The 24,604-nt window shown below is 45.0% G+C and overlaps 1 protein-coding gene across 4 annotated transcripts in view; it reads left to right on the top strand.

The window, feature by feature from the left end:
- ero1b (endoplasmic reticulum oxidoreductase 1 beta) overlaps positions 1-24,604 on the top strand; it is a 140,999-nt gene that overhangs the window by 63,359 nt on the left and 53,036 nt on the right. For 3 of the 4 annotated variants that reach the window (XM_072498525.1, XM_072498521.1, XM_072498523.1), the window contains exons 6-10: positions 7,038-7,111; positions 19,334-19,454; positions 20,382-20,428; positions 22,323-22,334; positions 24,027-24,053. In XM_072498525.1, the coding sequence (XP_072354626.1) occupies positions 7,038-7,111; positions 19,334-19,454; positions 20,382-20,428; positions 22,323-22,334; positions 24,027-24,053 (281 nt within the window). The remainder of the gene's footprint in view (positions 1-7,037; positions 7,112-19,333; positions 19,455-20,381; positions 20,429-22,322; positions 22,335-24,026; positions 24,054-24,604) is intronic. The other variant, XM_072498522.1, reaches the window with a different exon arrangement.

Here is a 24,604-nt window from a genome sequence, read left to right as displayed (position 1 = left end):
ACGGACCCGTCGGGGCCTCCACTCCCATTAACGAGTGCAGCATCGTGCTCACATATGCCCCGACGTCCTCCCCCTCCACACCTTCAGGAAGGCCAAGAATCCTCAAGTTGTTCCTCCTTGCGTTATTTTCCAGTGCCTCCAACCTCTCCACAGATCGTTTCTGGTGTGCCTCCTGTATCTCCGACTTCACCACCAGGCCCTGTATGTCGTTTTCATTCTCTGCTGCTTTCGCCTTCACGACCCGAAGCTCCTGCTCCTGTGTCTTTTGTTCCTCTTTCAGCCCTTCAATCGCCTGTAATATCGGGGCCAACAACTCTTTCTTCATTTCCTTTTTTATCTCCTCCACGCAGCGTTTCAAAAACTCTTGTTGTTCAGGGCCCCATATGAAACTGCCACCTTCCGACGCCATCTTGGTTTCTGCTTGCCTTCCTTGCCGTTGTTCCAAAGGATCCGCTGCAATCCGGCCACTTTCCTCTCCTTTTTCCATCCGTGTCCAGGGGGAACACCCTCCTGGTTTACCGCACGGTGTTTTCAGCCGTTAAAATTGCCGTTGGGGCTCCTATCAAGAGCCCAAAAGTCTGTTTCACAGGGAGCTGCCGAAACGTGCGACTCAGCTGGTCATCGCCGCACCCGGAAGTCCATTTTACAACTTTGTAATAATATATACATTGATCGTTTTTTAAATAAATGATATGCTAACTAACGGCAACTGCCAACAACAAAATAAGAAACAACAGAAATAGTAACTAAAATAGTAACTTCGTAACATCTTATATAAATAACTAATATATAAACACACACCATAAAACCTCTGAGGACCCAAATGAGCCCCCTCCCCCCTGGGTTGTTGCTGCTGCTACCTTTCCTATTTTCCCTTATCGCTCTGCGAGATAGTCGAGGAACGGTTGCCACCGCCTGGTGAACCCTTGAGCCGAACCTCTTAGTGCGTACTTTATCCGCTCCAATTTTATGAACCCTGCCATGTCGTTGATCCAGGCCTCCCGGGGGCTTAGCTTCTTTCCACATAAGTAGAATCCTTCGCCGGGCTACTAGGGAAGCAAAGGCCAAAACATCGGCCTCTCTCGCCTCCTGCACTCCCGGCTCATCTGCAACCCCAAATATAGCCAACCCCCAGCCTGGTTCGACCCGGACCCCCACCACCTTTGAAATCACTTTTGCCACACCCACCCAGAACCCATGCAATACCGGACATGACCAAAACATGTGGGTGTGGTTCGCCGGGCTTCCCGCGCATGTCCCGCACCTATCCTCCACTCCAAAAAATCTACTCCGCCTTGCTCCAGTCATATGCGCCCTGTGTAGAACCTATAATTGAATTCCCTCACCTGTTGCCTCACAAATGCCCTCACTTGCATATAGCGAAATGCATTCCCAGGTGGCAACCCATATTTTTCTGTCAGTGCTCCCAGACTCTCTAACGTCCCGTCTAAGAACAAGTCCTTCAATTTCACAATTCCTGCTCGCTGCCAAGATTTAAATCCCCCACCTATCCTTCCCGGGACGAACCTATGGTTGTTCCTTATCGGGGACCACACTGAGGCACCCGTCACTCCCTGATGTCGTCTCCACTGCCCCCAAATTTTCAGGTTGCCACCACCACTGGGTTTGTGGTGTATTTTTTCGGGGAGAACGGTAACGGCGCCGTCGCCAGTGCTTTTAGGCTAGTTCCCCTACAGGACGCCATCTCCAGTCTTTTCCATGCCGCTCCGTCCCCTTCCCTCATCCACTTACATATCATTGACACGTTGGCGGCCCAATAATAATCACTTAGACTCGGCAGTGCCAGTCCCCCTCTGTCCGTACTGCGCTGCAGGAACCCCCTCTTTACTCTTGGGTTCTTTCCAGCCCACACAAAGCTCATAATACTCTTGTCCACCTTCTTAAAAAAGGCCTTTGTAATCAGTACAGGGAGGCACCGGAACACAAAAAGAAACCTCGGAAGGACCACCATTTTAACCGGCTGCACCCTACCCACCAATGACAGGGGCGCCATGTCCCACCTCCTAAAGTCCTCTTCCATCTGCTCTACCAGTCGTGCCAAGCTAAGCTTATGCAAGGTTCCCCAGTTCCTGGCCACCTGGATCCTAAATACCGGAAATCCCTTGTTACCCTCCTCAACGGTAAATCATCTGTTCCCCTGCCCTGTTCCCCGGGGTGCATCACAAACAGTTCACTCTTCCCCCATATTCAATTTATATCCTGAAAATTCTCCAAACTCCCTGAGTGTCTGCATTACCTCGGGCATCCCCTCCACTGGGTCCGCGACATACAACAACAAATCATCCGCGTATAATGACACCCGATGCTCTTCTCCTCTAAGTACCCCCCTCCACTTCCTAGAGCCCCTCAGCGCTATGGCCAGTGGCTCAATTGCCAACGCAAACAGTAACGGGGACATCCCTGTCTTGTACCCCTATATAGTCGGAAGTGGTCAGATCGTTGCTTATTTGTAATCACACTTGCCACCGGGGCCCTGTACAGGAGCTGAACCCATCGAATGAACCCCTCTCCAAATCCAAATCTCCTCAGTACTTCCCACAGGTAATCCCATTCCACTCTATCAAATGCTTTCTCTGCATCCATCGCCACCACTATCTCCGCCTCCCCCTCCGGTGGGGGCATCATCATCACTCCCAGCAGCCTCCGTATATTAGCATTCAATTGCCTCCCTTTAACAAACCCCGTTTGATCATCATGCACCACCCCAGGGACACAGTCCTCCATCCTCATCACCATCACCTTGGCCAAAAGCTTGGCATCTGCGTTCAAGAGGGAAATAGGCCTGTTTGACCCGCACTGCAGCGGGTCTTTGTCTCTTTTCAGGATCAGCGGTATCGTCGCCTCCGACATCGTCGGGGGTAGTGTCCCCCTTTCCCTAGCCTCATTAAAGGTTCTCGTCAGAAGTGGGGCCAGCAGGTCCACGTATTTCCGATAGAACTCCACCGGGAACCATCTGGTCCCGGGGCCTTCCCTGCCTGCATGTTCCCAATTCCTTTTACCACCTCCTCCACCTCAATCTGCGCTCCCAGTCCTGTCATCTCCTGTTCCCCAACCTTCGGGAACTCCAGCTGGTCTAGGAAACGCATCATTCCCTCTTTCCCTCCCGGGGGTTGAGTCTTATATAGCGCCTCGTAAAATACCTTAAAGAGTCCCATATCTAATCTCCAGAGTGGGCGCTGTTTCTTTTCCTCTCCTACTTCCAGATCTACCCAATGTGGGGCATGATCTGAAATGGTTATAGCCGAATACTCCGTTCCTGCCACCTTCGGGATCAGCGCCCTTCCCAGGACAAAGAAGTCTATCCGGGAGTACACTTTGTGGACATGGGAGAAGAAGGAAAACTCTTTACTCCTTGGCCTAGTAAATCTCCAGGGATCCACTCCTCCCATCTGCTCCATAAAGCCCTTAAGCACCTTGGCTGCTGCCGGCCTCCTCCCGGTCCTAGATCTGGACCGGTCCAGCCCTGGGTCCAGCACCGTGTTGAAGTCCCCCCCCCCCCCCATTACCAACTTTCCCATCTCCAGGTCCGGGATGCGCCCCAACATACGCTTCATAAAGTTCGCGTCATCCCAGTTCGGGACATATACATTCACCAGCACCACCGCCTCACCTTGCAATCTGCCACTCACCATCATGTATCTACCCCCACTGTCCGCCACTATGGTCTTCGCCTCAAACAATACCCGTTTCCCCACCAGTATTGCCACCCCTCTAGTTTTCGTATCCAAGCCCGAGTGGAATACCTGTCCCACCCATCCTTTTCTTAATCTGACCTGATCCGCCAGTTTCAGGTGCGTCTCCTGAAGCATGACCACGTCTGCCTTTAGCTTCTTTAGGTGCGCAAGTACCCTTGCCCTCTTAATCGGCCCCCCCCCCCCCCCGGCTAGATCCCTCTCTAGCTTAGTTGCTCCCCCCATATTGCTTCCGGAAGTCAGCAAACTCTGGCTGACCTCTGCTTCCCCCGTTTATCCTTAGCCACCAATTATGTGAGGCCCCCTCCTTCCTGCGCCCCCTTTTCCCGCCACAATTTCCATAGCGCGGGAACAAAGCCCGTGCTTCCCTCTCGGCCCCGCCCCTGATGGCGCAGCTCCCTCTCTCCTTCCCCCTCCCCTTCCCCACCGGCGCCCACATTTCTTCGTGTGTCCCCCCTTCGAGGGGAAAGAAAATGATCCCCCATCTGATTCACAGTCCCTTGCCACCACCTCACTACTTCATTTCAAACACTCTTTCTCCAATCTAGTCCAACTTCTCCTCTTCAATAAATGTCCACGCCTCTTCTGCCGTCTCGAAGTTGTGGTGTTTACCCTGGTGTGTAACCCACAGTCTTGCCGGCTGCAACATTCCGAACTTCACTTTCCTGTTGTGGAGCACCGCCTTGGCCCGATTGAAACTTGCCCTCCTTCTCGCCACCACCGCACTCCAATCCTGATACACGCGGATCACCGCGTTCTCTCACCTGCTGCTCCGTGACTTTTTCGCCCATCTCAGGACTATCTCCGTGTCCTTGTAGCGGTGGAACCTCACCACTATTGCCTCCTTTAACCCCTCAATTGCCTGCAGCATCGGCGCCAGCACCTGCTTCTTGAGCTCCTCCACACATCGCCGGAGGAACTCCTGCTGTTCCAGGCCCCACACCAACTGGCCTCCCTCCGCCACCATCTTGCTTCTCACTTCCCTTCTTTGCCGCTGCTCCAGAGGATCCTCTGCAATCTGGCCACTATTATCTCTTCTGTCCATTCACATCCGGGGGGACTCCCTTCTATGTCGCCTCACAGTGAGTTTAGCCTTCAAAAATTGCCGTTGGGGCTCCCAATAAGCCCAAAAGTCCGTTAAAACGGGAGGTGCCGAAACGTGCGACTTAGCTGGTCATCGCCGCACCCGGAAGTCCACAGTAACTTCATTTGAAGCCTACTTGTGATAATAAGCGATTTTCATTTAATTTCATTTCATAGTGGCACTTGCGAACACTAAAACTCAGTAAAAATTTGAGTTCACACTTCTCGGGTGCAAATAAGAATCGTTTTAGTTGTCTCTACTGATTACAATTGAGAATCATTTAAATCTTTTTCTCTAATAAGTCCAGCTAGCAAAAAGACTTAAAGAGAAGCAATTTTGTAGACCATATAACTTTCAAATAATACTGAAATGATTTTCTTGCTTACTGCAAACAGCTTGCAATAACTTCAAAAGTCAGAGTTAGAAGTGAAATATGAAAGACCGAGAGACAGCGAATAGTTAAGTCAAAGTATTGATTGACTCCGGAATGGAATATGGCCGGACGAACTAACACGGTTACACTAAATCATATCAGTCTTTAGCCATCTAGCTATACCCCTATGTAATCCTAATTGGTTTGGGTTAGAATCAAATAAGTTTGATTCGACGTTTAGCTGTCTGTAATGTGCAACATTAACTTGAAATGTTTCATTAATGAATTCTTATGTGCTATGGAATGAGATTCAGTGCCGTTATTCAAAGCAGCCTGAACTGGATTATTGCTGACTTGACTGTTAAGACAATGGCTCCTTTAGGTTCTATGCTGTTGTCATGGAGCCTGCCCTGTCCTTGGTCACTTTATCTTGCAAATGTATTTGTTAGCTGAATAAGAATGCTGTTTTAATCTATCTGTTTCTGTGTTCTGTTGAAGCTATCTTTTGCATGCTGAATATGTGTTTTGAAATGACCTGGGGTTCCGAGTGAGTTTTAAAATGGTATTTAATAGACATGGGGCTTAATGCTAAATAGCTATCTTTTACCTATCACTTTTAACTATAGAAAATAGCTGGCTTCTACAGAGCCCGGGAAAACACATGCAGTGGTCACGGCCCACCATGACTTGGGTGTTGGTAAACAATACTAAATACCTTTGGAAATGTGGAAAATGGATCGGAGCATTCAGGAAAACGCAGACTCTGCAGAATGTATTTGTATTTATTTGTTAAATACAAAAATATCAATTGTGCTCTCTGTGCACTTTCCCATTTCCACATAGACTGAAAAAAAGTGTGTATAACAATTTAACAACTTCCTGTTTATTCATAGAATTTACAGTGCAGAAGGAGGCCATTCGGCCTGTCGAGTCTGCACCGGCCCTTGGAAAGAGCACCCCATTTAAGCCCACACTGCCAATCTATCCCCATAACCCAGTAACCCCACCAACCTTTTTGGACACTAAGGGCAATTTATCATGGCCAATCCACCTAATCTGCACATCTTTGGACTGTGGGAGGAAACCGGAGCACCCGGAGGAAACCGATGGGGAGAATGTGCAGACTCTGCACAAGACAGTGATCCAAGCCGGGATTCGAACCTTGGAGCTGTGAAGCAACTGTGCTAACCACTGTGCTACTGTGCTGCCCTTTGTTTATTTAACTTCAGATTTTACTGCAGTAACTGCATTTATTAATTCCTGAATCTGCACTCCTTTGTTCTTACCTCTGATTGTATTGTATTTACGACCTCTAAGATGCGGTGTCTTTTAGCAGTGTTATTGAAACATAAAAACAAAGAAATGCTGGAAAAACTCCAATCTAGCAGCATCTGTGGGGAGAGAAACCGAGTTCATGAATGTTAATTCTGTTTCTCTCTCGACAGATGCTGCCAGTTTTTCCAGTATTTTCTGTTTTTTTACAAATTTCCATCATCTGCAGTGTTTTTGTTTTTAAAATGTCTTGCATAAGATGCGCACTTCCTATCTACAAACTATACTTCATTGAGGTTTCTGATCATGCTTTTGTGTTACTATTTCCCATTCAATTTTTCTGCCCTCTATCACAGGGTTGTTGCATGCTTTGGCCATTTTAGGTAGTCCTTTAGATTGAGGCTCTAACATTTACAAGGTGACAACACAGTTGGAAAAGTATATTTAAAAAATAAAACTTATTTTCATCAATTTGATTCTGCAAAGTCTGAGGCAATTTACTAGCACCATGGTGTGTTTTGTATGTAGGTGGTATGAAAATGTAGTGCTTGCTTGTTTATATCCCTGTACTGAATCACTCTTCTTTTGTTCTTAGTAACCAAACAAAAAAAGCTTTCATTGATTGGGCACGATATGATGATGCACAAGACCATTTTTGTGAACTTGATGGTAAGGAGCTTGTGAAATTACATTTAGTCCAAGAATTCCAGAATATTTTGTGCAAAAATATTTAATAACTAAATGAAGTTTAAATGAAAGCACTACAAATTGCTCCTTGTTAATCAGTGGTTTTAAAAAAAACTGACACTGATCCCTGTAATTGGCTAGTTTCCAGATAATGTTGATCATCAGCGGCACTGGCAGGATGGCGTGATTCCAGCCTGAGACATTTTACATATGCAATTTACATCCTAAATGTGAGCAGAAATATAAAGATTTTAATTGAGAACTGAATTTCATGCCCTAGTCTAATTGCTCCTCGCTCTCTAAGCACACTTGCCTGAAGATTACACAGTGCTTTCATTCCCAATGAACAGTGCTATAAGATGTTGCAATTATTTTGAATATGGGTGTATATGTATAGTGTGTTTTTCTATTTGTATTCTCTATTTTAAATAAATCCTCTATTAGCAACCACAGTGGTGTACAGTTAGCTGTCCTGCGAGTCCTCAACATTAACTCTAGGCCCCAAGATAGCTCATGGCATCAGGTCAACATGGACAAGGAAACTTCCTGCTGATTACCTCCTCCCACCCTCTCTCTGCTGATGAATAGTGCCCCTTCATGTTCAACATGAAGAGAAGAGACAGTGATTGGTGAAGATAAATGTAAATCCCTTACAGTCAGAAACCGAGAAATGTTTAATAGCGGACAAAGAAATGGCTGAGCAACTAAATACATACTTTGGTTCTGTCTTCACAAACAATGACACAAATAATATACCAGAAGTGTTGGGGAACGCAGGGTTTAGTGAGAGGGAGGGACTGAAGGAGATCAATATTAGTAGAGAAACGGTGTTGGGGAAATTGATGGGATTGAAGGCTGTTAAATCCCTGGGGCTTGATAATGTACATCCCAGAGTACTTGAAGTGGCTCAAGAAATAGTGGATGCATTGGTCATCTTCCAAGATTCTGGAGCAGTTCCTGCAGATTGGAGGGTAGCTAATGAAACTTCATTATTGAAAAAGGGAGGTAGAGAGAAAACAGTGAATTATAGACCAGGAAGCCTGACACCGGTAGTGGGGAAATTTCTAGAATCCCTTATCAAACATTTTATAACAGATCACTTGGGAATGTGCAATAAGACCTGGGTGTCCTTGTACACCAGTCACTGAAGTGAGCATACAGATACAGCAGCTGATAAAGGAGGCAAATGATATGCTGGCCTTCGTTGCGAGAGAATTCAAGTACAGGAGCAAGGATGCTTTGCTGCAATTTTACAGGGTCTTGGTAAAGCCACACCTGGAATACTATGTGCCGTTTTCGGCTCCTTCTCTCAGGAAGGATGTTCTTGCTATAGAGAGAGAGCAGCTAAGGTTTACCAGACTGTTTCCTGGGATGGTGAGTCTGAAATATGAGGAGAGAGTCGGTTAGGTTTGTATTCGTTGGAGCTCAGAAGAATGGGGAGGGATCTCCGAGAAAACTGTAAAATTCTAACAGGACTAGATAATTCTAAAAGGGGAGATGAAAGGAAAATGTTCCCGATGCAGGGGGTGTCTAGAACCAGGAGCCACAGTCTGAGGTTACAGAGTAGACCATTTAGGACAGAGATATCTTCATCCGGAGTGTGGTGAGCCTGTGGAATTCGTTACCACAGGAAGTAGGTTAGGTCAAAACATTGTATGTTTTCAAAAAGCAGTTAGATATAGCACTTGGGGCAAAGGGGATCAAACGATAAGGGGATGAGGCTATTGAGTTGGATGATCAGCCATGATCATAATGAATTATATAGATAGATAGAATGGTGTGGAGCATTTGGCCAAATGGCCTCCTCTTGCTCCTATTTTCTATGTAACACCACTTGGAGGAAGCACCGAGGATAGCAAGTCACAGAATGTACTCAGTGAGGAACTACAATGCAAGAGTAACTCAGTAGCACCACTACTAGTTGAGTCCTGAAAGGCATATATGCCATACCAAGCCTGTAGCAGATGAAGAATCAACAAGAAGAAAAATCAGTTGACCTCTTTCAACAAACTACCCGTCACAGATGCATTTGTCTGTGAGTACCCACCATACAGTCCTTGTGGAGGTGAAGTCCCACCCTCACACTTGAGGACACCGTGTTTTGCTGTCGCACCATCAGCATAGTCAAAAGAGTAGATTCAGAACAGATGTAATAGTTCAAATCTGGGCATCCATGAGGCACTCGGCCATCAGCAGCGATGAAATAGTAGGGCAGCACGGTGGCACAGTGGTTCACACTGCTGCCTATGGATACTGAGGACATGGGTTTGATTCTGACCCTGGGTTACTGTCCGTGTGGAGTTTGTACATTCTCCTCATCTGTGTGGGTTTCACCCCGACAACCCAAAGATGTGCAGGGTAGGTGGATTGGCCACACTAAATTGCCCCTTAATTGGAAAAAACTAATTGGATACTCTAAATTTTTTTTTTAAAGTGATGGAATAGTATTCAACTACAATCTGTAATGTCATGGCCCAGCATTCCTCACTCTGCCATTGCCACTTAGGCAGACGATCAACCTTGGCTAAATGAGGAGCTTAGTAGAGCATGCCACGAACAGCACCAGGTTTGCCTAAAAATGAGGTGACAACCTGTTAAAGATGCAATGTGGGACTTTATACATGTTAAATAGCAGAAGTGGCATGCGATAGGCTAGCAATCCCACAACCAACTTGAGATCAAAGCTCTGCAGTCCTGTCACATCAGTCTTGAATGGTGGTTGAAAAACTAACCAGAGGAGGGTTCCACGTATATCTCCATTTTCCAAGCTGGTGGAGCCCAGTATATCAGTGCAAAAGACAAGACTGTCATATTTACAATCATCTTCAGCCAGAAGTGCCAAGTGGATGATCCAGCTCCGTCTATTGTTGAGGTCCCCAGTATCACAGATCTAGTCTTTAGCCAATTTGATTCACTCCGCGTGAGAAACGAAACTGCTGAAGGCACTCAATGCCTTAACCTCTCAGCTTGTGCGCCAAAACTAGCTCAACTCCGAACCAAATTTCCCAATACAGGCACAACACTGACATCAATCTGGCAATTGGAAAATTGCCAAATAACTTCACCATTAGCTTGGTGATGGAAGATTTCGCTGAGTGCTATCAAGTGGCACTTGCACAGCAATGACCTGCTTACCAGTGCTCTGCTTGAGATTCGGCCAGGGCCACTTAGCTCCTGGCCGTCTCACAGCATTGGTCCAACATGGACAAAAGAGCAGAATTCAGAGGTGAGTGACTGTGATTGACATCAAGACAGGATTTGATTGAATGTAGCATATTGGAGCTCTAGCAAAATTAAGTCAATGGGAATCAGCGGTAGAGGAGGTCTTCACAGGCTGGAGTCATAACTAGCGCAAAGCAAAATGGTTGTGATTGTTGGGGGTCAAGCAGCACAGGCCCAAACATAGTCATGGGAGCTACTCAAGGTAGTGTCCTAGGCCCAACCATCTTCAGCTTCTTCATCAATCACTTTTCCTTCATCATAAAGTCTGATTAGGGATGTTCACTGATGATTGCACAGTATTCAATACCATTTTCAATATCTCACATAATGAAACAGTCTGTGCCTGCATGCAACAAAACCTGGACAACATTCAGGCTTGGGTTAATAAGTGGCAAATGACCATCTGCAGCAAGAGACATTCTAACCATCTCCCCCTTGACATTCAATGGCATTACAGAGTTCCCCATTGTCAACATCCTGAAGGTTACCATTGACTGGAAACTTAATGGACTAACCATATAAATACAGTGGCTGCAAGAGCAGGTCAGATAGTGGGAATCGTGAAGCGAGTAACTCGTCGCCTGTTCCCACTATGTACCAGGCACGTTAAGAGTGTGATGGAATACTCCCCACATGCCTGAATGAGTGCATCTCCAACAACACTCTCTAAGCTCAGTACCATACCGGGCAAATCAACTTGCTTGACTGGGACTCCATCCACCAACATAAACATTTCACTCTTCCATCGCCGGCAAAGTGGCAGTAGTGCGTAACATTTACAACATGCACTTTATTGGCTCAGTAAGCTGCTTTGATCGCATCTTCCACTACGACCTATGAGAACAAGGGCAGAAGACATATGGGAATGCTATCATCTGCAGTTCTCATTCAAGATGTACATCGTCCTCACTTGAAACTATATCACTGTTCCTTCACTGAGTCAAAACCCTAAAACCCCTTACCAAAAGGCACAATGGCTGTGTCTCTGCACCAGATGGGCAGCAATGCTTCAAGATAAGGCTCATCGTGATAAGTAGGAATGAACAACAGATGCTGACCTTGCCCGTGACACACACACCCCATGAAAGAGTTAGTGTTTTGTTTGATTGTTTTGGCATGAGGACTGTCAGAAGGAACAGACATGGAGTTAGTTAACAACTGCATTTGGAGATAGTTGAATTAACATCAGTCAAGATTAGCATTAATCCAGGGACTTTGTCAGTTCTCACTCAAGCCCAATGACCCGTAACCTCTGGCATTGGATTTGGGGAATCCCCCTCGAAGTTCCCAAGCAAAGCGTTGCCTGGCAAATGTCCAAAACTGCTAACTTCCCTTGGACAATCTCATTCTGCTGAGAACCATCCGACAAATCAATCTAAATTGCTAACTTTGGATGGTGTTGTGGCACCCTCACCTGGTCCGTGGTCAATTCCAGCCCCAAAATGAAGTCACAACACGGATGAAATTAAAGTTATTTAAATATCTGATATCTTTGGTTTGATCCCAATTAAATACAGCCACCAGGTTTGAAAATTTTAACACAAACATTTTATTATTTAACTGAAATTAGTATTGAATAGATAACAATACAATGGGGTAACTATCTAATTTCCAAACCCCCTTTCTAACTTGCCCCAGATATACATATGCGCACGCACATAAGAGGGGAAGGGTGATGCTGAGGGAAGGGAATAATGATTAAAGATAGGGATCTTTGACTTTGGATGGATATCTTCCAATTAGTTTCTCTCTCCAGTTTAGGCCTTCAGTTAGATCCTTCAGCTTGCAACTGTAGACTCGCAGAGATAAGAGAGAGAAAATACAGCTTACTTCAAGGGTCTCCTATCTTCATACCCCCAGTACCACACTGGAATAACCCCACCTGGCAGGAACCAATCGCTGTCTGTAGCCATCAGAATACTGTCCCTGATCAGCCCATTGGCCGCCAGCCAACCAATCGAACCAAATCCCACCAATCTTCTGGGTGCCAGAAGGTCTGGGATTTCCTTTACCAGATATAAAACATGACGAACTTTAAATTCTGTACTTCCTCTGCTCAACTTAAAGGCGTATCTTAATTAGCTTTCCCCAACCAAAACAAAAGATAAAATAATGAAAATCGCTTATTGTCACAAGTAGGCTTCAAATGAAGTTACTGTGAAAAGCCCCTAGTCGCCACATTCCGGCGCCTGTTCGGGGAGGCTGGTACGGGAATTGAACCGTGCTGCTGGCTTGCCTTGGTCTGCTTTCAAAGCCAGCGATTTAGCCCCTTAACTCATAAGAAATGGGAACAAAGGGAAATCAAAAGGAAGGACTCTGGTTCTGCGTGTTTTACACTAATAGTTACTCTGAAAGAGTTAGAAGGAATAAAAGCATTTTGAAGTTCATCACTTTTTTTTTTTAATGAATATTTTTATTGAAAGTTTTCCATTTAGATGCAGCAAATCCAGACAATCGGGTACTCTAAATTTAGTTAAAAAAAATAATTAAATAATAACAAATCGGAGCTTTATCAGCACCTCACCTACCCAGATTAAAAAAAGGAAACACCAAAACGATAGGAACACCAGGATTAACCAATAGGCATCAGATATGATCTAGTAACTTTCACAGAAAGGATACTAGGCACAAAACAGCATAAGTTCCATAAGAAGGGGGTGCCCAAGCCTTGAGAAAGAGGACCATCTGGAAGTCCCTCTATAAAACCACTTTGAAGAGGGCTCCCTACTCCTCTCTCCAACCGAAGAATGACTCCAACAATGCAGAACAGAAGCACTCCGACTTGCACTCTGACCCCACAGCCAATAGGATAATACCACCCCAGGAAAACCAAATCTCAATAAGGAGAGTCCAGAAGCCCCCAAAAGGGGAGGGTGACCTACTCTACTGCCAACATACCCCCAACCCGACCTGGATAAATGCAGTTTCTACTGCTCTAATCTGCTCAATAGAGCTAAACTAGGATCAGTACCACACTGGAATAGGGGTCAACAACCTAAAGTAACTCAATCCCCTTGAAACAAACAAACCCCCCCATCTCTAGGCACCCCAGGAGCGTCACTCAGGCCCCACCATCAACAAGATTCTACCTTTTTCCCCATCTCAAAGAAACCCTAACACCAGGAAGATATGCCCACTGTACATTTCATGAGTCAAGTAAGCACTGTTACTGCTTGTGTAGCCAAGTAATTATAGAAAACCAACCCAAGAAAGGCTAGATATCCAAGGATTAACTGGCCACAGCCAGGTATGCACCAGTACATATTTACCCCACTCCAACAGAGGTGCCAACTAAAGAGGACGAAAAAGACCCAGTCTTCTCCAGGGTACATTCTCTGTCTATCTTTATAGGAGATGAGCAAGGATTCCTTGAACCCCAAATAACTAAAGTTAAAGCACAACACCGATAATTCGAAGGGGATTTTCCTCACCCACCATGAAGACTTATAAGGCCATACCAACCACCTACAACCCCACACTGCTGTGGCGCTGCTCACCTATAAATAAGGAGACGGGTACCAAAAAATTTACTCCCTCAGTGTAAAAGCAAGGATTACAGGTTAATACTGCACAATCCTCATGTCATAATGCCAACTTAGTATGATTTTTACAGGATTACAGGTGACAAATGCATCTGTTGTCAGCCTTTACACCTCCACTATGTCGTCATCACGAAGCTCCGTAAAGAGAAACCTAAGCCTTGACGGGTAATGAAAACTCATCGGGCTGGATTCTCCGTTGCGCCAGCAGTGCATCCATCCCGGCGGTGTGGGGAGTCCACAATGGGAAATCCCATTGGCAAATGGCGTGAATGGAGAATCCCGGTGCCAGCGAGGGCTTGCCGCCCAGGAAAACGCAGCTGGCGGGCCGGAGAGTCCTGCCACCTCAGCCCTTCTGGTTGAACACCGAGGACAAGACTGACCCCAGGTATTGAATATGCTCTATTGACCTCAGCACCGAACTTTCAAAGAGAATGTGAAATCATGGCAGCCAATTCTCAAATTCAGCCCAGCTCCCCTCAGGAGACCAGGCCCACGGATACTCCTTCTCCGACCCCATCTCTCCACTCAATCAGGAAACAGCTCTATTGACTGGCCTGATTCTCATCTCCACTTCATCGTTCTCTAGGATATCTTGAAGTTCATCGGCATGAGCTTCAATAATCTGTGCCGGGGAGCCAAAAATGCCATCCATAACTTCACTCACAATGGCAGTCATCATCTCAACGCCAATAGCATTGCCGAACCATAGGCCCACCCACCAGCGAAACTACCACTGCAAACTGGGCCCCATTCTGGCCATCTCCGGCCACTTCAATCAAACAATGAATTTCTTAACTCTGCTCACCATGGCCAAAGTTTAGCCAGGATCTTCAAGAACATAGCACAGATTTTACATACTAGTCCCTGGATTAATACCTGACTCTACACCCTCCACCCGGGACCTCTCAAAAATCCATGCATTTACCTTCTCCCTGACCTGACAGTTTCACAGGGCCCTTTAAACCTACCTGCTTTCCAGCAGCCAGTATGGTTAAAAGAAGGGTGCATGAGTTTGCTGGGAGTTGCATCATGCTGTGGCCTTCGGAGATTCTATTGTTGCAGACTCCAGCCAGCGGAGGTTTCGCAAAGTTTTCCAGAGTAAGTGCACTTTACACTGTTGTAATTCGGGCCATCACATTGCGCTGCTGGGTAGAAGTTCTGGCCCATTACATTATCCAGACATCTTGTCATTCCTACCATGATTTCTGTTCCTAAGAGTACTTCCTGATAAACTCTGCGCTCTATTTTAAATTATTGCAAAAAAAATTCAAAGGGGCCACACACTTAAAAGAAATTGCCTGCACACACAAAATTAGAGGGACCGTTGATGATGAGCCACCACAGTCCATATCGTAGATTATCATAGAATTTGCAGTGCAGAAGGAGGCCATTCGGCCCATCGAGTCTGCACCCGCTCTTGGAAAGAGCAACCTACACAAGGTCAACACCTCCACCCTATCCCAGTAACCCCACCCAACTCTAAGGGCGGTGAAAGTATTCCCACTGTGCTGTTAGTTTGAGAGTTCCTAGACTTTGCCCAGTGATGATGAAGGAAAGGTATATATTTCCAAGATAGGATAATGCATGACTTGGAACTGATCGTTTTCCCATGTGCCGCTGCCCTTGTCCTTCTAGCCAGGAAAAGTCAGTCGTTTGGGAGGTGCTGTTGATAGAACCTTGGTGAATTGTTGTAGTGCCTCTTGTAAATGGTATAGTCTGAAGCCATGGCATGCTATTGCTGGAGGGTGTGGATGCTTAAGATGACGGATGTTTTGTTGTGAATGGTGTCAAACATGAATGTTATGGAGTTGCATTCATCAAATGGAAAGAATTTCATTACAGTTCTGATTTGTGTCTTGTAGGTGGTGGGAAGGCTTTGGGGAATCGAGCAATTAGTCACTCACGACTTCCAGTGTACCTAGTTTCTGATCTCTTGTAGCCATTGCATTTATGTTGCTGGCCCAGTGACTTTCTTGCCCCCCTCCCCAATGTTGATGAGAAATTTAACCCCCCCCCCCCCAAAAAAAATAGCCAGAGACTGGACACCGATCCACAAGTGGAACCTGACTAGCCTGGTGAAGGATGTCAAAAAGGACCCACAGAGGTGCGGGACACTCCCACTCTCCCTGGCGGAGAGAGTGCAGACGATCAAAATTAACGTGCTGCCGAGGTTCCTCGTCCTGTTTAGATCCATACCAATCTTCATCCCCAAGGCCTTCTTCCAAAACGTGAACAGCTTAATCATGGCGCTTGTGTGTGGGGCGGGGGGTAAGAATCAATCCAAGAGTCCCCAAACCAACACTGTAAAGGAGAAAAATTAGGGGTGGCCTGGCATGACCAAACCTGCAGTACTACCACTGGGCAGCGACAGCAGATAGATATAGGGGATGGGTACATGAACCCAACTCTGAGTGGGTGCAGATGGACGCGACCTCCTGCAAGGGGACGACCCTCCAGTCCCTAGCCGCAGCAGCATTCCCACCCCCTCAACAAAATACTCATCAGCCCAGTGGTAGCGGCTATACTGAAAACGTGGAGCCAACAAAGACAGCACTTCGGACTGATCAAGATGTCCCCATGGCCCCCATCTGCGGAAACCACAGGTTCCCACCAGCCATGCTAGACACCATTTTTAAAAATGGAGACAAGAATAGGGAACGTTGACAGGTAGGGACTTCTACATAGGAAAGAGACTAGCGACGCTGAACGAACTGATGGAGGAATGGGAACTACCAACAGGACAGGAAATGAAACACCTAGAAATAAAAGACTTCATCCGCAAAGAGACAGTAGGATACCCCAGGGCCCCAGACACCACACCAGTAGAGGACCTGATGAATTCAGACAGTAAGGAAGAGGGACTCTCTGGGGAAAATATATGGACGGTTACTCGAATGCCACCAGGCGCGACCACACGGAAATGGGGGAACGGCCTGAGGACAGAGGTGGGTTGGGGACTCTGGAGTGAAGCACTGAGCAGGGCTAACTCCACCATCTCCTGCGCAAGGCTCGACCTCATGCAGTTCAAAGGGTGCACAGAGCACAGCTGACCAGAACCCAAATGAACAGGTTCTTCCTGGAGCTGGGGGTCAAATGTGAACGGTGCCAGAGGCCCGGCCAACCACACCCACATGTTTTGGGCCTGCCCCAAACTTGCTGGGTTCTGGACAGCCTTCTCCGAGGCAATGTCCAAGGTTGTGTGGGTGAGGGTGGAGCCAAGCCCAAACTTGGCAATCTTCAGGGTATCAGAGCAGCCAGAGCTACACATGGGGATGAGGGCCCTAGCTTTCGCTTCCCTAATCGCACACCGGAGAATTCTGCTTGGCTGGTGATCAGCAGCACCACCCTCAGCTGTAGACTGGCTGGCAGAACTATCGGAATTTCTCCACTTGTAGAAGGTCAAGAACACTATCCGAGGATCGGAGGAAGGCTTCCTTAAAGCATTTGTCGGCCTGATCCAAGACCTGTTCATGGCCTTGTAAGATGATCAGGGGAATAGATAGAGTAGACAGTCAGAGACTTTTTCCCCAGGTGGAACAAACCATTACAAGGGGACATAAATTTAAGGTGAAAGGTGGAAGATATAGGAGGGATATCAGAGGTAGGTTCTTTACCCAGAGAGTAGTGGGGGCATGGAATGCACTGCCTGTGGAAGTAGTTGAGTCGGAAACATTAGGGACCTTCAAGCAGCTGTTGGATAGGTACATGGATTACGGGAAAATGATATCGTGTAGATTTATTTGTTCTTAAGGGCAGCACGGCAGCATTGTGGATAGCACAATTGCTTCACAGATCCATGGTCCCAGGTTCGATTCCGGCTTGGGTCATTGTCTGTGCGGAGTCTGCACGTCCTCCCCGTGTCTGCGTGGGTTTCCTCCGGGTGCTCCGGTTTCCTCCCACAGTCCAAAGATGTGCGGGTTAGGTGAATTGGCCAATGATAAATTACCCTTAATGTCCAAATTGCCCTTGGTGTTGGGTGGAGGTGTTGAGTTTGGGTAGGGTGCTCTTTCCAAGAGCTGTTGCGGACTCGAGGGGCCGAATGGCCTCCTTCTGCACTGTAAATTCAATGATAATCTATGATTAATCTAGGACAAAGGTTCGGCACAACATGGTGGGCCGAAGGGCCTGTTCTGTGCTGTATTTTCTATGTTCTATGGCCAACAGCAACTAGCAGAGGAAAATTGAAAAGTAAAGGATGAATGTCAGGAACACACAACCCAGAGGGAGGAAGAGAAGAGGGAGCATGAAAGGGACACAAGAAACAACACAAAAGAGAGGGGGAGGGGGTAGAACCCCCCCCCCCCCCCCCCCCGAATCCACAAGTCAGACTCGGCCGAAATTGGCAGGGATTAAAGGGGGGAGGCGGGAAGGAGGGGAACCGAGGTGGAGGAGCAAACATCCCCCAACCCCCCGAATGAGGAGGAAGGGCATCAGGTGGGGGGGTGGGGGGGGGGGTTAGCGCACCGACTCAGTGGGCGACAAATTGTAAATAGATGCAAGAAAATATTTTGCACTGTATAGTAAACAAACACGAACTACAATGTATATAAAACTGAAAATGCCAATAAAAATATATTTTTTTAAAAAGTGATCTGATATGCTCTGTATCTACGACTCTAAACTGGTGACCTTGTTAATCGGTCTGCAGGGCCCTGACCTCCTTATGACTTGCTATTTTAAATCCTCATCTTTATCATACTCTAACATCTGCCTTTGCTTCCTATGCTGTACTGTTGAATTCAGCATACGTTCAACTGTTTTTCATCATTTTTCCTGAACGCATTGCATTTTGAACATCGACTCCAGACCTCGGCTCTGTTGATTGGTGGGGCTATTAATGATGTGTTGTAAATCTGTTTTATGTCTGTGGGGAGTGGGGGGCAGCAGTAAGTGGAGGCAGAGATCATTTGTCAGAGACAGTGCAGACAGGAGGTCTGGGTCTGTGGTGCAAGCCTGTTTTCTTTTCAGGCCTGACAGACCCACAGTGTTTTCTTAACTTTTTTAAATGTGATTTCAACTTTTCCCATTCATCCCTTAATTGCCCACCATCCCCACATTGTTTTCCTTTTTTTTTGTGGTTTTTGAATTATTTGCACGTTCTTTTGTCTGCTATCTACATTTCTTCACTTGTCTTTATAAGCAGTTCCTAGGGTTACTTAATATATTTAACCTCCTTGCCACGATTTCTGTTCATTTGCTTCCTCCTCCCTCTTTCCAAACTTAGTAAGTTGTCTTAGTTCTGATGAAGGGTCCTCGTCCCACAGATACAGTAGATCCAGAGCATATCAGATCACTTTATAAAAAAAAAATTAAAAATTTTATTGGCATTTTCAGTTTTATACACATTCTAGTTCACCGATGCCGACTCATCTGATGTGTTGTTTCTTATCCATAAATATAGATTATTTCTTGAAAGTGATGAGTTAATTTCTCCTTGCAGATGAGTTATCACCTAATGCTGAATATGTGGATCTCCTCCTGAATCCCGAGCGTTACACTGGATATAGGGGATCATCAGCTTGGAGGGTGTGGAACAGCATCTATGAAGAGAACTGCTTCAAGTACTTCCTTCAATTTAATCTAAATTATACTCCTTGAAGTTACTTTCTGATTCCTTTGGCTGGGTGTTTGGGTGGGTGGTGGTAATGTTTGGGTTCGTGTTGCCACTGATAAAATATGCGCATGTTCTTTTGACTTTTTTTACTTTCAACATTATATTTAGGGACTCCTATCATTTATGTTTTTATTTTCATTTGTGATCTAGTGGACACTAAGAGTTTGGGCAACCGCCCAGTTGTGAAACTTTGCATTGGTCTTACTAAAAGTTTTCCATTTTGGTGTTGATGGTGACGACCACTTTTCAGGCCCTCAAATTGATGATAAAACTCCTTCATATTGCTAACATTTTAAAATTAGGCCGTAGTGGAAATTTCTGAATTTTTTCCTTTTAAGTCTTGGATACTTATGTAGGCCAAGGATCTATTCAGCCCAAGTTATATATAGTTCTGGCTTAAGGCTTCAGTCGTTGAGCATCTCTAATGTGGCCCTGAATCCCATTCTCCATAAACTTGTATTGTTTTTGGTTTTATCTGCAGAGTTGGCAAGTGTCATGCTTTACTAATTGATGCATTTTATTGTGGAATCAAACCCTAATTGAGGCAGGACATTGCTGAGCATGATGTCGCTGACTGCATCTGCACATGTGCAGAAAGTGTTCCTGTTGTGTTGACATCAATAAATGCAACCTTTTTTAGGGATTTTGAAGGAGGAATGTTAGGTTGAAAAACTTATCTGCTGCTCCTAATAATATCCTGACATCCACCTGAATCTGCAGAAAGGAGTTTAGTTTAGATTAGGGCAAAATGTAACCCAAGATTCTATCTGTGACTTCTGAAGTATGTCTTGCCATTCACCCGGTGTGTCCCAAAATGTCACAGCATTGTTGAAATCCATTCTTATAAGCAACTGACTTTGAATATCTTTTGCAGGCCTCGTTCTGTATATCGCCCTCTGAATCCACTAGCACCCGGCAGAGGTAAGTTTATGTGCAAAATCAGTTTTTACTCTTGTTATTTCTGCATATTCACCAGTGACTTGCTTCAGACAGAGCAAACGTTTATTTTTAAATATTTCTTGGCAAGGCTGTATTTATTGCTCCCCTCTAGTTGTCCCAAGAAGTTGATGTTGGTCCTTTTTTGGGCAAACCAGCTAAAATTCACTGGCGCAGTGCTATTATCTGCCTGTTTGACATCAATAAATGGAAAACTACAAACTATTCACCTGCAATTCTCCAATAACTGAATTCTCAATATCCTCTATATTGGCAGTGGAATCATTGAGAAGAGGCAACATATACGTACAGAGATAAAGTGGCAAACTCTGGCAGTCTTGAAACTTTGTGATATTTAAAGACGCTTTATAAATGCAAATTGTCATTACCCTTTATCTCGCAGGTGGCACCAAGTTTGACCTGTTTATGATCATGTTATGTGGTAACTATGTATTCAAATGACTGTGAGGAAATCTGTTTCCTGTGCTTTTTACCGGCACAGGAGCACAGTGCAGGGACCTCGCTTGCATGGTCCCCTTTTGACAGCTGGGATTTTGGCACTGAAATGCGACCATGGGATCTGGGGAGGGGGCAGAACAATTGGCCCATGTGATGAGGTTAGTCTGGAGCTGAGGCAGCAGCTGAAGTGCTGTCCTTAGCTCCATGCAGTTGAGACTCCGAGTCCCTTGAGGAATTGGGGCTCAAAGTCAAGGGGCAGTTGATAGCTCCGTGAAGCTGAAGTGAGGCTGTCTGTTCTGTGAAGCTGGTTGTTGGGGGCAGAAAGAAGTAGTTGACCAGTGGACGCCTGCCCAGTACAGCTAACTAGTTGGAATTGTACAAACAGCGCGATGCAGGGGTTCTGCCTGGCTAATCCAGTGGGACGCAGTCTTGAATTAAGTAATTACAATTGCAGGAAAAAGAAGCAAGAGAGCTTCCAGGCTAACTTGGAACTGCTGTTGAGGGAAATCAAAGGTTATACATGAGTGATATCCCCTCATGAGGAAGACTGAGATTAAAGGTCGTGGCTGTGAATGCTGACTCGGTTGCTGAGAAAATGTGTGGGATCTGTCTTTGTTGTTTATGCCATTTAAAGTACAGTTTGTGTGTTTGACCACAGTTGTCATTAATTCATGTTTACCTCATGTTAATTCTGGACAATAGAGTGTGATGGATTGTATTGACTTCTGGCTTTGTTAACTTTTGTGTAGTGAAAATTCTTATGATGTTTAAAATCGTGGAATCTTGTGATTTTATTCTCTTGGTAAATACCTGGAATTTCATATTTCGTCCACTTTACAACAAAGGTTACTGATCGTAACTGAATCAGTAAGCATAGCAAGAAAACAAAACAATTGTATTTACATAAAGTATCTCCGTTGTCTCTGTCTGTCAAAAAATTTCACGTAAACTAACTCACTTGGAAGCGCACTAATTTGTTTAAGCGTAAGTTGTTTTTCACGCAGCAATATCACACAAATGGCAACAAGATGAATGATCAGCTAATCTATTTTTAGTGACCTTGAGGGGAAAATGTTGGCCACAACACTGAGTGTTCTTCAAATAGTAACATGGGTCCCTCTTGACCCCTAAATAACTGGCAGCGGTAGACAGGCCTTTGTTTAATGGCTCCTGTAATATTGCAGTACACATTCAGTGCTGCACTGGAAAGCCAACCTAGATTGCAACCTGAAGTCGCAGTGAAACTGAAGCCCAAAACTTTCTAACCAGAGGTAACCAAATACCAACTAAGATGGTCTAACTCCATACTTATACACAAGCTAATGTTTTTATTTTTATATGTTGATTTTCTTTTGTAAATATTTTTAAATGGTTTTAATTGCCTGAAATTTATTGTTAAACATTTGTTTTCTCTCTTTAGGAAATGATGATGGTAAGAGCAGCCGGGATGGATATAAATATGTGTGAATTAATTTGGTTTATTCCACTTCTGCAATTTGGTTTGCAATGGAAAACACTTTTGTGTCCACTTTTTTAAAAAAGAGAAGTATATGGCCTATAAATGGTGGGTAAAACTATTTGCCCTAAATTAAATCAAAAATTATTCAGAATTCAATTTTATTGTGCATTAAATGAAACATTTGTTAACCTGTAAATGTAACCTCTCCTTTAGCCATTTAAAATTCCGATATTTAGCATTTTCTTACTAAAATGCAACTTAAAAAAGGTTCACCTGTGATGGATGGAATTTATTTATACTTTGTAAATTTACTCACAATTATTTTTTTCAATTTAGAGTACCCAATTCATTTTTTCCAATTAAGGGGCAATTTAGCATGGCCAATCCACCTATCAAGCACATCTTTGGGTTGTGGGGGCGATACCCACACAAACACTGGGAGAATGCGCAAACTCCGCACGGACAGTGATCCAGAGCCTGGATCAAACCTCAACGCCATGAGGTAGCAGTGCTAAAAATAAATTTGCTTACAATTTACCAGTACATTCCATTTATAGATCAGAGTTGCCCATAACTGAAGTTTAAAAAATAATCTGCACTAGAACAAGGTATTCATGGGTGGCACAGTGGTTAGCACTGCTGCCTCATGGTGCCGAGGACCCGAGTTCGATCCCGGCCCCAGGTCACTTTCCGTGTAGAATTTGCACGTTGTCCCCGTGTCTGTGGGTCTCACTCCCACATTCCAAAGATGTGCCGGGTAGGTGGATCGGCCATGCTAAATTACCCCTTAATTCAAAAAATTAAAAGAAGAACAAGCATCTAAACAAGCGGGTTATCTTTGTAAATACTGGGCAGCATAGTGGCGCGGTGGGTAGCGCTGCTGCCTCATGGCACCGAGGTCTCAGGTTCGATCCTGGCCCTGGGTCACTATCCATGTGGAGTTTGCACATTCTCCCTGTGTTTGCATGTGTTTCACTCCTGCAGCCTAAAGATGTGCAGGGTAGGTGTATTGGCCACGCTAAATTACCCCTTAACTGGAAAAAATGAATTGGGTTACCTAAATTTTAAAAAGATCTTTGTAAATACTGACTGTGGTGTACAGCACTGCAAATTGATGAAAAGTGCTTTCTTTGCACCCTTGACAGCTTTCAAAGAAATTGTATGGATTTATCATGCAGGGTGACTTGGGTAAATGTTCTAATAGTCTGATTGATGTGATAAAAGCTGTGCAGACCAGGAAAATTTCTGATTTAATCACTGAATTGTGCTAAATTTGCTAATCTCACCTGGAGTGGCAGTGACGATGTTTTAACTGATCTCAAGTGCCTCTGGTTTAGGGAGTGGAAAATTAGGGTTCCTACTATTGGTTGGTGTTCATTGGCTTTTGCTGGAAGCGACACGTATACATTCAGTAAGAACAGCTTTAAACTCAACTGTGATGTTCCACACAGATAGTCTGCCAGCACTTTGTCTTGGCTTACACACATTGATCTTTTGGTAAGCTTCCAATGATCTGATGCAAGTAATGCAAACTCCAGTACGAGATTATGCCTCCAGGAGAGGAGGAAAAAATGGGTGGAATTCTATTGAGTTTCGGTTATATTGAGTATGGTAGCATGTTTCATATCTTTTGTCATATATAGTGATTTGTTTTTATATCCACAGGTGAATCTTTCTACAAGTGGTTGGAAGGTAATAACTGCATATGTATATGAAATGTTTGGAAAATCCATTCTGTTAAAGCTATCTGGACTAGCCTAGTTGGGCTGTTTGACCAGCAAAATGAAAATGTAAATAGAGAAATTCAGCCGACATTTTTGTGTGGTTTCCTAATGCACCCATATCTACGCGCTGAACTTCCATGGTTCAGCAGGTGCTCAACCATGTATTTTATAATCATAATGGAACAGGTGACGAAGACAGAGACAAATTGCATTCTATTAATTATTACAAGTTCAAAGGCTTTGTTGATGGATTCAGTTCAAAATAAATTGCATACAATTCGGTGCCACCCGTTCATATCCCTGGGACTTTACAGTCGATTAGGTGTAATAAGGCCGCAAGGAATCCTCATAGATCTTTACAATTTGCACATGACCCTTCTATTTTCTGAAGAGTCTTGCATTGTCTTAATACCAATATCCGGAAGGTATCCAAAGTTTTATGATTGAAACCTCTGCTTAAAAGCCTTTGAAACATTGAAAGCTTGCCGTCATTTTGGGCATGACTCTCCCAAAAGAGAA

This window comes from Scyliorhinus torazame, chromosome 4 (genome assembly GCF_047496885.1).
Source record: "Scyliorhinus torazame isolate Kashiwa2021f chromosome 4, sScyTor2.1, whole genome shotgun sequence".
Classification (NCBI taxonomy): Eukaryota; Metazoa; Chordata; class Chondrichthyes; order Carcharhiniformes; family Scyliorhinidae; genus Scyliorhinus; species Scyliorhinus torazame.
Note: the sequence above shows the minus strand (reverse complement) of the source record. Positions and strands in the feature narration are given on the sequence as shown.